This window comes from Mustela nigripes, chromosome 16, assembly GCF_022355385.1.
Source record: "Mustela nigripes isolate SB6536 chromosome 16, MUSNIG.SB6536, whole genome shotgun sequence".
In the NCBI taxonomy this organism is placed as follows: domain Eukaryota; kingdom Metazoa; phylum Chordata; class Mammalia; order Carnivora; family Mustelidae; genus Mustela; species Mustela nigripes.
The window spans coordinates 7,269,686-7,286,478 of record NC_081572.1 but is presented as its reverse complement, the minus strand read 5'-3'; the positions used below and the strand labels follow the sequence as shown (position 1 = coordinate 7,286,478).

At 56.0% G+C, this 16,793-nt stretch overlaps 1 protein-coding gene across 2 annotated transcripts in view; it reads right to left on the bottom strand.

Annotated features, from left to right (window-relative positions):
* The window catches only part of SDK2 (sidekick cell adhesion molecule 2), a 248,952-nt gene that overhangs the window by 88,346 nt on the left and 143,813 nt on the right, over window positions 1-16,793 (bottom strand). For both annotated transcript variants that reach the window (XM_059380651.1, XM_059380652.1), the window contains exons 3-4: window positions 15,487-15,593; window positions 3,950-4,097 (exon numbers count right to left, since the gene is read on the bottom strand). In XM_059380651.1, coding sequence (XP_059236634.1) covers window positions 3,950-4,097; window positions 15,487-15,593 — 255 coding nt within the window. The remainder of the gene's footprint in view (window positions 1-3,949; window positions 4,098-15,486; window positions 15,594-16,793) is intronic.

Sequence of the window (16,793 nt, the reverse complement as noted above, 5' to 3'; positions counted from 1 at the left end):
GAGTGGCTGAAGGAAGTTTCTGGAAGCTGGGCGCAGCCAGGTCACACTCCCCGGGCACCTGCCTATCCTGAGCCTCCTCTGGCTTCCAGGGAGGGCTCCCATGTCCAGGGCTTTCTCTCCTTGACCAGGAAGACCCACCTCACCCCCTCATCTCTGCTTTTGCTCTATGTTGTCTACATTACGAAGGATTCTTCTAGGTCAGTGGTTCTCAACCGGGGGTGGCTTCACCCTGCAGGGGACACTGGACAATGTCCAGACACGTGCTGGTATCACAGCTGTGGGGCTGTGATAGGAACTAGCGGGTACAGGTCAGGGATGCTGCTAAGGGTCCTACAACGCCCTGTACTACCCACACAACGGTTCTTCAGGCCCCAAGTGGGGCCTGGGCCATGGTGGAGATGGTTCCAGGTGGGAGGGCAAAGCGGGGGCCAGGTCATCCCTGTTTCAGGCTCCCCTTCCAGTGAGACACGCAGCAGCCGGGAAGCCGGGTGGGGGTGTGGGGCTGGGCTGGGGGGATACGGCAGAAGCTGTATGTGCCATCTTCAGGCTCGGACCCTGAGGGCTCCTGTGGGACTCCTAGGTGCTCCCCTCAGTCGGAACAGGGCTGAGGACAGCTGAGCCCCTATCAGCTGGGCCCTCGAATGACTGTGGAGGAGCGTCCCTCTCCTCCCTTGCCTCTGCTGGGACTTCAAACGAGCTAAGCCCCTGGGATTTGGGGGTCTGTCCCTGCAGCTGGCGTTGCCTTGACTCATACTATGGGCAAGGAGAACACTCTGGATCGAGGCCCTCAGGGCCAGGGCTGGAGCTCCGAATGTGGCAGAGGGACTGGAAGCCCTCACGGCCTTTGACCCGCCCTCCCCCTGCCCTCAGCAGGTGGCTGAGGAAGGTCCCTGGACTTCCCGCCTTCTGCAGCATGACCACCCCCTCGATAGATGGTTCTGGAATGGCCCCGTACCTCACTTGCCAAGGGCACAGAGCTGTTCCTGGCACTCAGAGGGCCTTCTGGCCTCCTGCACCCCAGACTCACTCAACTCTGAAGGAAGCTGCTGGAATTTGCACGAGGCACGGAGGTCAGGGTTCGGCTCTCAGGCAGGGACGGGTTTCTGTTCCCCAGCCACACTCTTCAGGCGCCAACGGACTCGATTTTTCCCACTTCTATCACTGGCCCAGCTCCCACCCTGCCTTCCGTCCCTCCTCCTACTAAGCCACACCTTTCCTCCCCCTCGGCTCCACGGGGGCCCCGTTGGTAATTTAATTAAGAATAAAAGAAATCGTCGTAGAACCTGCCCGAAGCCCCCAGCATGGGTCTTTGCAGGGCGTCCTGTCTCCTTTCCAACAGGGAGCACCAGGGCGCCGGCGAAGTGTGGCTAATCGGCGTCCCTGCCCCGGCAGCGAGGGGGCCCCGCGGAGACAGCAGCTGCCGCGGGCGCCCCGCACGCCCCTCTGGCCGACGGCGCGCAGCAGATACGAATCTCCGGCAAACAGACGCCGGGGAATTTGCTTCCAGGGACCTCTCCTCTCCGCCAGGAATATTAATCTGCTGTAACTGCTGAGATACTATCTCTACAGCCCTCCTTCGTGTGCTTGGCTGGAGCGCCGCAGCGGGCGGGAAGGCGGCGGGTGTGACCACGAAGGCGGCATGTGTCTGCGCGCCAAGATCTCTCTGTCCCGGCGCCAGAGGCTGTTGGGAACGGAGAGGGGGTGAGGACGGAGGGTAGGAGGGAGAAGAGGGGGTGGCACGGTGTGAGGCGCGGGGCGATGGGAGCGAGGGCGGAGAGAGGCTCTCATCCGCCACAGCGGACGCTGGGGAGACGCGCCCACGAGCCCTCCGGCGGCCACGGCGCCCGCTGTGACCTGTCACAGCGCTGCTCTGGCCCCCGAGTCTGGATGCGGCCTCAGCATCCTTCTCCACACAGCCTTCCAGGCGGCCTCGGTCCGCTGACCGGCCTGCGGGCTGCCATCACAGGCACACCTGGAGCTGAGCGAGAACCTCAGAGAAGGGGGCCGGGGAGGGCTGGGGACATGTGTGTTCACAGGTGTCTCCACACCTGTGTGGGGGAGCACCACGCCCCCCTTGTGCAGCTCAGTCTCACTGTCTGTGTGAAGGGTAAATCACGTTCTGCTGGCTTTACTGACCCTTAAGGAGGTGTGAGGAAGCCTGAGCCTCCTACAGCAGGAGTCTGTCCACCCTCCTGTTAACCTGGGCGGCGGAAAGACGACCCCGGTGCTCCCCCAGCTCTGAAGCCACACCCTTTGCCATGTGACTTCGCAGGTCTTCCCACTCAAGAGGCACGGTGCATCCCCCTGCTTCTGGAGGCTGAGTCCTACCATGTGACTTACTTCGACCACCGGGATGTTAGCAGAAGCTTGGCAAATCCATGTTTCTGCTCCCTCCCTAGTCCTCTGCAACTTCTAGAAGCCGGGCGCTAGCTGGCTGGAGGATGGGACACGTGGAGCAGAGCCTCTGGTTAATGTGACCTGCCAATCCGACCCCAGGCAAGTCAGGGAGACCGAGCCAAGGTCCCCCAGTCTGCACATTCAGAGGACACAGAAATGTTCACTGCCTTGAGCCCCTGGGACCTTTTGTTATGCAGCATTTCTGTGTCTGTGGGTAACGGACATATTCTAGGACAGTGGTTCTCAATTGTGGCTGCACATCAGAATCTCTGGGGAGCTATGCGCCAGGGTACACCCCATGTCAACAAACCAGAATGTGCAGGGCTAGGATCTAAAGATGAACTCGTCTTAAATCGTCCAAAACAATTTTAACAGGTAACCAGGTTGAGAATCACTGTACCAGGACCAATTCTCTGCACGCACAATCACTTTATCCTTCTTCTCTTCTTGTCTGGGTCCCTGTTGTCACATAATTTCCATGCAAGACAGAACCAAGGACCCTGACTCTGGAATCGGTAAGCCTGGAACCAGCTGTGTGAGACCCGGCAACGTAGCTCAGCTCCGGGGCACTCTCCTGTCCAGAAAGCGGAGCCAAAGCCAGCCCCCTTGCAGGACTGCGGCGCCGGTCATTCCTCCTGCGGGTGCGAGCTGGGCGTGCGCTCTGGGGACCGAAAGGGGAACGAGACACAGTGTCTTGCGCAGGGAGGTACACGCCCATCTAGGAGAGGATGGCGTGTGTAGTGTGCTCAGCCCAGGTTCGAGGACACCGCGGCCACTTAATGAGCGACAGCCACTGTTTGTGCTGGGATGCTATCATGCTATCCTTCTAAGGCCTCTCTCAGCCCAAGGGCAAGCACTGTCCATCGTGGCTCCCACTTCCCATAGCCGAGGATGGGTTCCACCCACAGCTGACCTGTGGCCTGCGGGGACCAGGACAAAGGTGGTCTTTCTTGTTTTCTGGGAGCAGGGGAGAGCTGGAGTCCAAAAGGGCCTAGGCTGGCTCCGGACCCCGAGGCGGAATCAGGAGAGCCGGGAGTGTCCCCAGAGGAAACGCTTTGCCCCCGGCGCCCTGTGAAGGTGTTGGCTCCACAGCAACTGCACCCCCTGCCTGGCTGCCACAACCCACGCCCTGGGCCACACAGAGGGGTCCTTGTTACTGCTGAAAGGGCCATGTGTTTCTCTCCCTGCCGGGGCCTCCCCTGGCCTCCCCTCCTCCCGGCAGCCAAAACACACACAGCCACACCCGCACCCCACACAGGAAGCAGCTGGGCGGCCACCCTGCCGGGGACACGCCAGCGCCCTCCTGCAGATGGGCATGGCTTCTGTGGCTGACTGTTGGGGGTTTAAGTGCTTTGGGAAGCTGCTGAGGGGGGGCCAACGCCCTGGGGTTCCCCAGGAAAGCCACCGAGCTGTTGTGTCTCCAAGTCTTCACATGGGTGTTCCCAGAAAGCCCCTCCTTGTAAGCCACCCTTCTCTTGCCATCGGGGAGGTCCCAGATCCCCTCCCCACCAGGGCGAGCCTCCTGGGTCCCCCCTCCAGGGCAGGGCCTCACATGCGACTGCTGGGCGGGATCTTGCGGCCGTCCCGGAACCAGGTCACCTGTGGCCGTGGGAAGCTGGAGATGCGTGGGGCGCGGATGACAGCTGCTTCTCCGTGGGAGACACTCTGGTGCTTCTCGCCTTCCTCAAAGCTCCCCATGTCTGCAGGAGGGAAGAGCAGATGTGGGGGTCAGACTGCCCAGCTCCTGCGCTGGGCGTGGCGGCGGCAGGAGGACTGTAGGGAAGGAAGCTGCTGGGCTCAGACCACCCACCTGACCCCATCACCCTACCCTAGAAGCCCATCATTAGGAAATGTCCCTCTTTGAGCTTTTTGGGTCTATAGCCATATCCGTGAACTGATCAATTCATCCCGCAACCATGAAGAGGCTGGTCATTATTTCACACATTTTACAAAGGGAAAAACTGCCCAGACGGGCTCCGAGAGGTTCCTCGACTTGTCCAAGGGCACGGGGCTAGGAAGGGGCAGAACCAGGATTTGAACTCAGATCTGCATCTGGAAGGGCGGTTGGGGTTTCAGCGTGACGTGAAGGGCGTAGCACGGGGCTCATGGGGCTGGTGTGCTAGGTTCTTGGTGGAGGCAAGGCTGGGTACACTGCAGAGGATGGGGTCTTGGATGCTCACGGAGAAAGGAGGTGATTTTCCTCCTCTGCCTTGGGTGGGAGGCCCATGCATGTGTGAATGGAAGCACCATATTGCTCTTTTAGAAACATGCCTATCCCGCTGGCAGATAAGCAGGGAACATTTCTCCCAGCTCTGGTGTGTCAGCCAGAAGGGGAAGAGAGCAGCAGAGAAGCAGAATCGAGTGACTTCTGGTCGCCCACCTGGCTGCGGGAACCGCGGCAGGGTTTGAGTCTAGTAGCAGAGGGCTACGCTGGATACAGGAAGGGGTGTCTCTGCTGAACGTCAGGACTTTTGAACATGAATGCACATCCTTGCTGCTCAAAGTGTGGTCCGTGGGCCGGCAGCCTGGGCGCCCCTGGGAAGCTGCTAGAAATGCAGAGTCTCAAGGCCTACCCCGGACCTACTGAATCAGAACGGGCATCGTCACCAGACCCCCGGTGAAGGGCATGGTCCACGTTCAAGTGTGAGAAGCATCATGGTCCCCAGCTTGGCCATGAGAAAAAGTGCTGATGCCAAGTTCAAGAACTCACCATCAGATTTCTGTTTCCCCTGGTACGGCGTGTGAGCTGACCATCAGCATTTCCATGTGCAATCAGATTCCGACCACCGAACACTGAGCTGCATGTCCCCATGGCCCACTGTCCCCTCCCCCGCCCAGGGGGCCACGTTCCAAGCCACCTGGTCTCCTGCTGCTTTGACTGTTATTTCCCAACCCCTTGAACACCGCTGCCTCTTCTCCCTCTCCTTCAACCAGGTATCCCCCAGGCTGGCTAAGCCTCCGAACCCCCTGAGGGGCCTTTAAGGTCCCCCAAGGGGCGGATGGGATGCAGGCGTGGGTATTTCTGAAGCAGCTCAGGTAGTTTCAATATGAGCCAAGGTTGAGAATGACCAGCTGGGCTCAAGCTAGTGGCTCTTAACAGTGGGTCTCAGAATCCTCTGGAACTTGGTAAGCCCATAGTTGTCCCCACCCTTCCCTCCTCCCCATGGAAAGGCCCTGCTTTGATGCACCCGGATCTCCGAGTGCTTGATTTACTCTCTCCAGGACGCTGCCGCACGCCAAAGTTTGAGAACCACGCACCCACCCTCTCCTTTTCCAAAGTCCTGGGTTCGGTTCTCCTCCTGCCACACTGCCTCCCCTCCTCTGATGATGATGACCAGAGCCCCTCTACAAAGACTCTCCTATCTGCTCTGGCTCTTCTCTGAGCTCCAAAACCCAACACTTGATTCCCAACAGAAATGTTGGCCTTTCATACCTCCTTCTCGTGATCTTCTGTGTATAGCTCCTTCCTGCTCCTGCCCTCGAGCCTTCTGTGGTGCTGTGCTTCCTTCCCTGTCCTGACAAAGTCCTCTGATTCCTCCTCTTGGTTACCCCTCTCATTCACCAAGCCCTCTGACCTTAGTTCCCACAGGCCCACCACCAAGCGAACCCTGTCACTCCAGCTGCTCTGACCACCCCCCACAACAAGGTCTCCATAGGCTCCCCCCCAACCCATCATCTCTCACACTCTTCCTAATTAATTTTTTCTGGACATATCGCTGACTTGCTCAGAAACTTTGGGATCTCCTCATTGTCCCAGGAAAGTCTAAATCCCCTTGCTTGATTCGAGGTCCCTCCCTAATCTGACCCCAGTCAACCTTTCCCATCTTAATGCCCACACCACATCATGTGCCCTCCATGCTGAATTACTTATACCCTACTTCTCATGCAGGCTTGAGAAGCCTGCAGGGCCCCTGCCTAGAATGTCACCAGAACAAGCCATGATTCACCAAGGTGCCATGAGTCAATGGCATCTCAGAGGGATCCAGCCAATTAAGGATCTCAAGAAAGAGAACGCACCGTTGGCATCCTTACTCTACACTCGGCAGGCAGTAAATGTAATGGTAATGGCTTTGGAGTCACTGAGACTTGAGTTCAAAACCTACTTCTGGGGGCGCCTGGGTGGCTCAGTGGGTTAAATCCTCTGCCTTCAGTTCGGGTCATGATCCCAGGGTCCTGGGATCGAGCCCCATATTGGGCTCTCTGCTAGGCAGGGAGCCTACTTCCCTTCCTCTCTCTGCCTCTCTTTGCCTACTTGTGATCTCTCTCTCTGTCAAATAAATAAATAAATAAAATCTGAAAACAAAAAACATAAATAAGTAAAATCTAAAAACAAAAAACAAACAAAAAACAACAACAAAAAAAAACAAAAAAACCTACTTCTGCCACTTATCAGGCACGACCCTAGGCAAAATTTTGACCTTGCTGAGCCTTAACGTCCTCTTCTGCAAAACGCAATTATGAAGAGTCCCTTCCTCATAGGTTGTAGTTAGGATCACATGAGATACTACGTGTGTGTCCGGATCTTTCCAAAGATGTGTGTCTTTCCAAAGATGGCGGCATCAATATTTGTCTCCCATCCAACATGTGCTTCTTACAAAGGTGCTGGAGTTTATGGTATCTCATGTTCAAGGCTAGGTCATCAAAAGGATGCAGCTTCCCCTTGGATCCATCTCTCTGTCCACACACATCTGCCTGGAATCCAGTCGCCATGTTTTAAGGAAGCTCGGGCTGGCCCACATAGACATGGGAAGGGTGCCTGAAGAAAGGAACTGAGGTCCCCAGAAGACAGCCAGCACCCACACTGGACATATAGATCAACGTGTGAGCCCTCACATAATTCAGTCCCCAGCCTCTAACAGTGTACAGAGCGGGGATGAGCCATCCCTACCGCGCCTTGTCTAGATCCAAGGCTCACCCACTCGGTGAGCCTAATAAATGATGGTTGTACACCACTATGCTTTCCGGCAATTTGTTACGCAGACACAGAAACTGGAAGAGTATATTAAAGTGCTAAAAATTATATCTAATGTTTGTATTATTAGAATATTAGAATCGTGTACATTTTTCACAGCTTCATTGAAACATGGACTTCTTCAGCAAAGATTATCCCATGCCACCAGGCAGAATTAAAGAACAGAGATTGCCGTGGCTGACCCTACATCAGCTTTCTTTCTAGGTGGACTTCATGTGCACGTAATCCTCATGCTACCACAGCTAGCACGACTCTAATAAATACACATTTTTAGTTGTTTATTAATTTCCATTACTTGGCTCTGTCTATAAAAAAATTGCATCAATAAATCACATTGATTCCAGTCCTCACAATAATTTTATCTATTTAAAAAACTTTTCACAGAACTCTGAAGATATATTTGAACAATTTAAAGCAATTTCATGGTAATAGTGTTTCTTTCTCCCCTCTCTAGTTTTATTAGCTCCATTTCGTCAGTGAGGAAATTAAAGCTCATGGAGATAGAGTGGCTTATCCAACGTTTAAGCAGTCAGGGCTGGGCAGGGCCAGCATTCAAACCTGGCCCCCCTGCCACCACATTTCCTCTCTGCTTCCTTCATAACTCACCCCTGCCTTAACAAGCTTCGCGCACATTCTTTCTCTCTCCCCGCTACACGGTAAGCGTCAAGAGGCAGCTGCCTTCATCAGCAAGAACCGACGGGCAGCTAGCGGCGTACTCCACACACAGTGGGTTCCCTCTGAACTCACCCAATGCCATCATGTGGTGGTTCCTACTGAGCCCCTGCTGCGGGATGCATGCATGGAGGGAAGGAGGAAGACAGGAAGACAAGGAGGGGATGGATGGGGGAAAGGCAGGCAGAAGGACGGATGCCTGGACCCGCTTATGTAGGTTTGGTGAGAGGGACGAAAGGAAGAGCACAGCCGGTCCTGGCAGGTAGTGAAGAAGGACCCGGTCCCCACCCTTGTGGGACTTAAGAGTCAGATGTTCAGTGACATACTGTGACAACCGTGAGGAGGGAGGAACGGGGTTCTTCTGTGAGAGGTAGGTGCGGGAGACCTACTTTAGACTGGGGGCGGAGCTGCGGAGGCTTCTTCTAAGCGGAAACATAAATAAGAGTAGGTGTTAGTTAAGTGTGTGTGTGTGCGTATGTGGTGGGGTGACGGTGTGACGGTCCAGAGGAAGAAGAGTGCGTGAGGGCCAGGAAACAGGAGAGCAGGGCTAAGCAGAGGAAAAGAAAGAACATCAAGGGACATTGGGAAGTGGGTCTGTTCAGTGGATAAATGGATGGATGGATGGATGGATGGATGGTCCACACGCAATGCTCACACTCGGGTTAAGAATTAAGAAAGGGGCGCCTGGGTGGCTCAGTGGGTCAAGCCTCTGCCTTCAGCTCAGGTCATGATCTCCAGGTCCTGGGATCGAGCCCCGCATTGGGCTCTCTGCTCAGCGGGGGGCCTGCCTCCCCCCACCCCCCCCACCGCCCTCATCGGAGGGAGGAGTTAGACGGAGGGATGGACGGAGGGAGGAGGGGGTGGGTGCAGGAAGGGCGGGCAGGACGACGGATGACTGTACACGGGCGCACGGATGTACATGTGGACGGTGGGACGACGGATGACTGTACACGGGCGCACGGATGTACATGTGGACAGTGGGAGGGACGGCAGGAAGGGCACAGCTGCTCTTGGTCCAAGTTCGGCCACTGATGCCTCCTCCACGTTTCCATCCCATAATCTCCTTGCCTCACCATGGCTCTCAGGCCCCCAGCGCCCTCCCATTCTCTGCACTGCACTGAGTCAAGTGGGCTTCCGGGACCCGCTCACGGAGCCCTTCACTCCGCTCACGGGCCCCAAGGCACAGCGGCAGCAAGGGGCCAAGAAGGCGTCCACTCAGCGGGCCGGGGCAGAAGGCAGGCTGGAGGGAGGGAGGTCACACGCTGGCAGAGCCTGGGGACCCAGGAACCCCTGGGAAAATGCACGCACATTAGGGCGGAAACAGATAAGGGGTTTCACACTTGCTCCCCGAGGTCCACGCTTGTTAACACACCGCGTGATGCCCACGGCGCTGAGCCGCCTTTCCCAACGAACTCCCCAAAGAGCAAATAAGTGTGAGCCTGGAGCACAGCTGCAAGGGCCTCCAAATTCCTGATGTCTTTGTTACATCTTAAAAGATCTTGTGAAGTAGGCATCCCACTTCAGAATACGTTCATTGCTTTATTTATTTCTAAAGCTTTTTTTTTTTGTATCATGAAGTATGTCACGCATACAGAAGAGTGAATGTCATGACACGGATACTTTGCAGAGGACGAGAACGAACGCTCACATACCCGCCACCCAGCTTAGGGAACGGAACACTAACAAAACTCCCTGCTCTCGCCACGCTGTCCCCCGCACCCCCAGGTGCGTCCCCTCCCTCTCCAGAGGTAACTGTCGTCCCGAATGCTGTGGCAATTCCCCCCAAGTGTTGCCGCACAGAAATGCCTCCTTAAACAATTTAGGGTTAATGTAGTCTGGTTCCAAGCCCTTTACAGCTGGAATTATTTTTTATGTCATCTACTATGATTTGCTGGTGTGTGTGTGTGTGTGTGTGTGTGTGTGTGTGTGTGTGTGTGTGTATGTGTGTGTGAGCTCCAGCATTGGGCTTACACTCAGTCCAGTCATTGTCGCAGCTGCATGGGTGTCCACGTGGCAAGAGGGCACAGTGTACCTGCAGGTTGGGTCCGTTTTCTGGGTTTTGCTGTCCTGCTAAGAACAGTCTCCTGGGGATCTTCTGGCGCATGCGGCTAAGAAAGTCCCTCGAGCATGAGCCCAAGGACGGAACTGTTGGGCGGCAGGGCATGCACACATTAATTTTACCAGGTAACACCAAACTGTTTCCAAATCTGCGCCCATTTACCCCTTTGTGCTCTCGCCAGCACGGATGGGAGATGCTCTCTTGGTCTTGCCAGACTTGTTGGTTTTTGCCAATCTGGTGGGACACGAGACAGTGTTTCATTGTGGTTTTGTTTATTCGGGAAACAGTGCTTTCTCCCTCCAATCAGATCGCATCATGCCTCTTCTCCACCATGCATACTTATTTCCACTGCACTGTAACAGCAAAAGCGTCAACCTCTTCTTGAATGCTGCCATGTGTCTCTAGTGATCCCGTTCCTCAGCTACACCTCCTTTTACTCTCTCCTTCCCTCTCTCTGCTTCAGTGACCCCTCAGACACCCAAACCTACCACAGGACATTTGCACTTGCTGTTCCCTAGCTGGAAAGACCTTATCTCTTTGTGTGCCTTACTCTCTTGCTTCCTTTGAGACTGTTCAATGTCACCTCCCCAGATGGCCTTTTGTAGCCACTATATCAAATAGGATATCTGAGACGGGGCTGCCCCAGCCTCTTTCTCTTGTAACCTGGCTTCATTTTTCCTTATTGTACTTTATTTTCTCTCCACGGGCTTCTCTGCTCTGTATTCTATCATATATTTACCTTTTAGCTTTTATGGCACCCTACTACTTTCCTGAGGGCAGGAACAGGTGTCCCGGTTTTGTTGCCTGTGTCCTCACTGCCTAGAACGCAGTTCAGCACGCAGTGGGAGTATAGTAGTAGTTGCACAAGTGAGTGAAACATTCAGGCAAAATGCTCCAGCTAGACCAGATCATGTTCTCTAGAACTACAGCATGGCCGGTGAATAGTCCACACTCAATGCTCACACTCAGGTTAAGAATTAAGAAAGGGGCGCCTGGGTGGCTCAGTGGTTTAAGCCTCTGCCTTCAGCTCAGGTCATGATCTCCGGGTCCTGGGATCAAGCCCTGCATTGGGCTCTCTGCTCAGCTGGGAGCCTGCCTCCCCTTACCCCCCCGCCACTCTCTCTGCCTACTTGTGATCTCTCTCTCTCTCTCTCTCTCTGTGTCAAATAAATAAACAAAATCTTTAAAAAAAAATTAAGAAAAATGGGCTGGCCCATTGGTGGCGTTTTGGGCATCAGCCCCAACAACAGACTCGATACCCTCATGTCCCTCTTTGTACAGGTGGCTTCCAGATGGGACAGGGGCCCTCTGCCCTGTGACCTGTGGGTGGGCTTGCTGCCCCCAGGATGTGGATGTGGAGAGAGCCTGGAAGGCTCCTTGACCCAGGAAGCTTCTCCGAACACTCTCAGCCTGTCAGCCAGCTTGCTCCAAGCCAGAAATTTATGGCAACTTTAAAGAAACAAAGAAGAGACTGGGGCCAGGGGCGGGGACTGCAGGCTGAGAGGGAGCTGGGGAGGGGGTGGATGTTTTATTGACTTCCTCTTAATTGCTGTAATTAAAAACATGTAAAGAATCTTTTTGTAACGACTTTGCCATTATCATTAGTTGTTAGCACAGCTGCCTTATTAATTTCTCGTTAGAACCCAATGCACAGTCCCTCTTTGGGAAGGGGGGGTGGGAGCCAGAGGTGGGTCCTGCCTGGCCCAGTCCCGGCAGGAGCCTGGGAGGGCAGCATCACCAGGAACAGGCTGCATGGAGCCCCAGGGCAAAGGCTTCCGCCCCTGGGATGCAGAAACCCACCAGGAGAGACGGAGGGGTCTGGAGAAGCAGCTGCTGCCCACCCATCCTTAGACGGTGGGCATCGGTGTCACTGTGTAAGAGAGACTGGTGGACAGACAGACAGATGCAGGAGGGCTGCAGGGCACAGCCGGGAGAGCCCCTGGACTGGGACTGGGTGAGGATTAAGGAGGCACCGCTCTTAGCGTCCTGTTTGTGCACAGTGAGTAGCGGAGGGAGAGCGCCTCCTTGTCTCGCTTGCCTTACCCCAGCCTCAGCTCTGGAGAGCAGACATGTGGCCGGGAGTAAGCTGCGAAGGCTGCCAGAGTGAGAAAGCTGAAATGCTTATTCCAGGACACAAAGGGAAGAGGAAGCAAAAGCACAGAGAAGTTAAGTAACTTTCCCCAAGTCACACGGCGAGGGAGAACCGAGCCTGGATTTGAATGGGAGGGCGTGGGGGGGTGGTTCATGGCCGGACCCTACAGTGTCCTGACAGCGAGACAGGAGAAGGTGGAAGGCAGAAATGTTGGCTGTGAGAACCTGGGCTGTCCACTACCTTCCCTGAGCCTCAGTTTCCCCATCTCGAGATGCCTTCCTATCTCTCAGACTTGTCCTGGGAACCCATGGAAGAAAGACAGGCACATAATTACATTGGCAGAGGGAGCCTTCCAGAGCCTCTGCTCTATCTCCTTTGGCATCTCCCGAGGGACATGGGCTTGAATCCGTGTCTGTTCCAAGGGGTCTTGGGGCACGTGCCCCCCTTTCCAGGGGGATGAGGCCATGCTTCCTCCTTGTCTGTCCACCCCCCCTCCCCGCCCGCTGCACATATACACCAGGGGTCTAGAGTCCTAAGCTACCCAGTGCCGAGGCTGGGGCTGGAAACCACACTTCCTGACCCCTCCCCGCCCCCAAATCCATGGCATGATCCTATTTTAGGCACGAAACCATCCAGGAAGTACCTGTAAATCTTTCCATCTGCTTGCCTCTGCCGAGAGCCAAGAAGAGCGCCTCCCCCCACCCCAGTTTGGTCTTTCTCTTCCTGATCTTAGATGGCAGGGTGGTGAGGGGGCTATTTTGGAATCGGGCGGCTGTGGGTTCAAGTCCTGCTCTGGCACTCCCTCGCCGTGTGACTTAGGCAGCCTCCTCCCCACCAGCCTTGCGGGGTAAGGTCGGGAGAGAAGGGTGTGCACTGCCCTTCAACAGGGGGGAAAGAGTGATGCTGTCGGTGGGAAGGTTTTGCGAGGTCTCCCCGCTCTCCGCCCCCGGGATCCTGGAAAGTGTTTGAGGGGTTGGGGGATAGGTTGGGCAACAGATTCTTCAACTTCCACAACTAGGGAGAGAGAAACAACCCCCCACCCCCAGAGCCCAGATAAGACGAGTGTGTCCAGCAAGGGACAGGACAGGGAGGTGAGTTTCCCTTCTCTGTCCCACCGTGGCCACCTTGGGAGGAGAGGGGGCGCAGTGAAACCGTCATTAACGTATTAGGGTGAGTGTTTTTTCTCAACTGCCCCCTGGAGTTCCCAGGGCTTCCCCTCAAGCCTCTGGCTTTAAGTCCGAAGGGCTGCAAGCAGTAGCTGCTTCTTTATGACACCGCGGAGCCAGGCGGCTGTGACATTTGAGGAGCACTTCTTGGGGCTGGCCTGGGAGCTGCAGCTCGCCGTCAGGAATGGGGTGAACCTGGGTGTCCCCACTGCGTTCGGTCCTCCGGGCCCTTCCAGGTACCTCTTGCTCTCTGCCAGGAACCACCTGCTGCCACACGGGCACAGCTAAGCAGCGGCCCCATGGAGCCCGGGAGCAATGCTGGCCGTGACCGTGTGCAGAGGCTCCCAAAGCCCAGGCTGCCACGTGGCTTTGAGGGGGGACAGGGACACTCCTGTGAGGGGCAGACGCTGAGCTGGCTTCAAGGGCCAGCTGCATCAGCCCACTGCTCTGCATTTGGTCAGAAGAGTGTGCGCCAGGAGCCCTTCCGTTCTGTGGTCTGTTTCTTTTTTCTTCGGTATGCTGCTACAGAATATTAATTCCAGCAGTAACGCTCACTGACTGGAGGAGTATTACGGGCAGGTGCGGGCCAGGTGCACTGGGCACAGCAGCTCAAGGAATTCTCTGGATGAGCCTAGATGGTCAGGGAGACCGTGTCCTGGATGGTGTTTCAACTGCACGCACACGGACTTGAACACACACGGTATCACCAACACCGAGGTGAGCCAAGAGGCAGACCAACCCCGTCGTGTGCCCTTCCACACAGGCTGGCACACACGTACATGGATACACCTGCATGTGCACATGGGTTGTCTCCCGCACGCGGGGCACGAAGCAGCAGACCCATGCACACGCACATGCGTCTGCACACACGTGCGTGAAGCCACACTCACGCACGCACACTTGCACACAAGCACCTGCCTGCACGCGTGGTCCCTCTGGAGGCTGGTCTGCGGCTCTGCCCCTGCCCCGCGGGACCCCAGGCACCGGCTAAATGAAGCTCCCTGGGAGCTCTCCAGCCGCCGACAGTGTCCTGATCCATCATTTTAATTCTGGGCTTTTCCACTCCTCTGAGTGAGCTGAGTTGCCTTTAGTGCTGATTTATGGAGACAATCCGTCCTCCACTTTTGATTACGGTTGTTTTCCATAATTATTATCAACACTCCTCGCCTCGCTTGAGGTTTCCTTTTAGATTTCTCTCCCCTACTTCTGTTCGAGGAGCAAGCTCTCTCCTGGGCTAATTCAGAGGCGATCCCCTGTAGGCTTTGGATGAGGAGGTGTCCTTTATTATTATTATTTTTTTTAATTTCAAGGCTCACTAAGGCTTTCTGCGGTCTCATGTCCCACTGTGCTACCTCAGACCTCTGCTCCTGGAAGAGCCCAGAATGAGGCTGATTCTAGCACACAGCAGCTATTTCAGGAAGGGGGGCAGGGCGGGGGCGGGGAGGCTGAGTCCCAGGAGGAGGGTGTTGGTTGGTGCTCTGGGTCCCTGAGAGGCCTCCTTGTGAAGCTGCCTTCCCTTCTTCCGTTTGAGAACGTCCTTCTGGGGACCGGTGCAGGGACTACCGGTGTCCCTGTACTTCACTATCAGCTCACCTGGCTCCTCCAAACACCTAGACTCGTCCTCCCCGCCCCTCCTCTGAGGGTCATGGTGCCACCATAAGGCATCTCCCAATGACCCCGCGGACCGTGGGACCCGCTCGCCGTTACGGCTCCTGGGTGAGCAAGTCGGAGGAGGGAAAGGTTAGGGTCCGGGGGTGGGCACAGCAAGTCTGCGGAGAGGAGTGTCAGAGCTGGAGAGGTTCAGACAAGCCATCGTCAAACCCCCAAGCCCCCAAGTGTGAGGCACTTTGAAAGAGGCAGCAGCTGGTCCCACGCACAGAATGCTAAACCCTGAGCTGGCAGATGCGTGTGTCACTTATCAGTGGGGCAGCCTTGAGAGCACCCGGCAACCACAAAACGAGGGCACTCCCGTGATAGGCGGGAAGGGCCACCATCAGGGCCCAACGAGCATGGAAAGCTACGGCCGGGATTTGGCTCTGCCCCGAGCCTGGGGGTGGGCAGGAACCCTGCAGACCGCCTCCTGCTTCACACCCCTCCCGGCCCCCAAGTCGCCCATCATACTACTCACAGGCCACCTGGACCTCAGTTTGCCGCTGCAGCAGGGCGCCCATCCGGTTCCGCACGATGCAGCGGTAGGAGCCCGCGTGGGTGCGGTCCAGGCTGGTGATCATGTACCTGGGGGCAGATGAGACAGCCAGTGAGCAAGGCCGGCAGGTGCACGGATGCACATGTCACACTGGGATCAGTTGGTGGAGGTCACCCTCTTCTCCAATGGAGAGCACCAGGGAGTTCTGGATTTTCTGGCCACGTCTTGGAGTCACAGAAAGGTCCCTATCCATAGAAACGTCCCTCCCAAGGGCAACCAGCCTTTTGCTCCAGTGCCTAGGGAGCAGCCTGCATTTTTTCCCCCATGGATGGAAGGTGCTGTGCCTGAGCCCTTGACCCTGGCTGTGACCTGGCCTCAGGACTGGAGGTCCTCTACGGGTCCTCTGCTGGAGGCTGCTGTCCTTTATTGCCTGTGACTCACAGGACTGGGAAAGTGGGCGTGGGGGCATTCTATTTTGGCCAGGTTCAGGACCGTACTGTAAATATTCATTGAAATGGATGGGGTCGGCAGAGGCAGGAACGTTCACATGTTTCCCCAAATGCTTTGCATCATCTCACTCTTAACGTTCCAGACAGCTCCCAGCCGCTTTGTGGAGGGCAGAGGCAGAGCCTTCCGAGCAGGATAGGACGGCTTTCTGTATGCGTGGGCCCTGGCACCAGGATCAACCCTTGGGAGGGGAGGGGCCCAAGAAGGACCCTCGGGCGCCTGCTCGGGGAGTACGTGACTGGCCCAAAGGGCAGCAGAGTCTGCTGCTGGGGGAAAGGCAGCCAGAGAGCAGGTGTGTGGTGCACTGACATGGCTTAGGGGCAGGGAAGAGGCCAGGCCAAGTCGGTGAGAGGGGCTTCTGGCAGGTAAGACACGGGCACATGGTGCTCTCTGGTGTGGAGGGGGCTGGTTCCCCTGATATCCCCTCTGGGATCACCTTTCCTGTCTCTGGCCAGTAGATGGCCCAGTAGGGACCTCAAAGGATTAAGGGGCTTGTGCCTCGGCATCTCCTCCACCCTTGGATATCCTAGCGTTTGTCCAGGTGACTTGGTGGACAAGCTCACTGCTGCCTGTCCCTAGGCTATGGCAACGCTGGGGCAGAGCAACCTTATTCTCAAGAGTTGCTAAGTTTTCTTTCACAGAAGTTTCAGCAGGAACCCACCACCACCATCAGCATCACCATCTCCACTACTACCATAGCACCACCATCACCAACACCAACACCACCATCACCAACACCAACACCACCATCACCATCACCACCACCACCACCACCACCACCA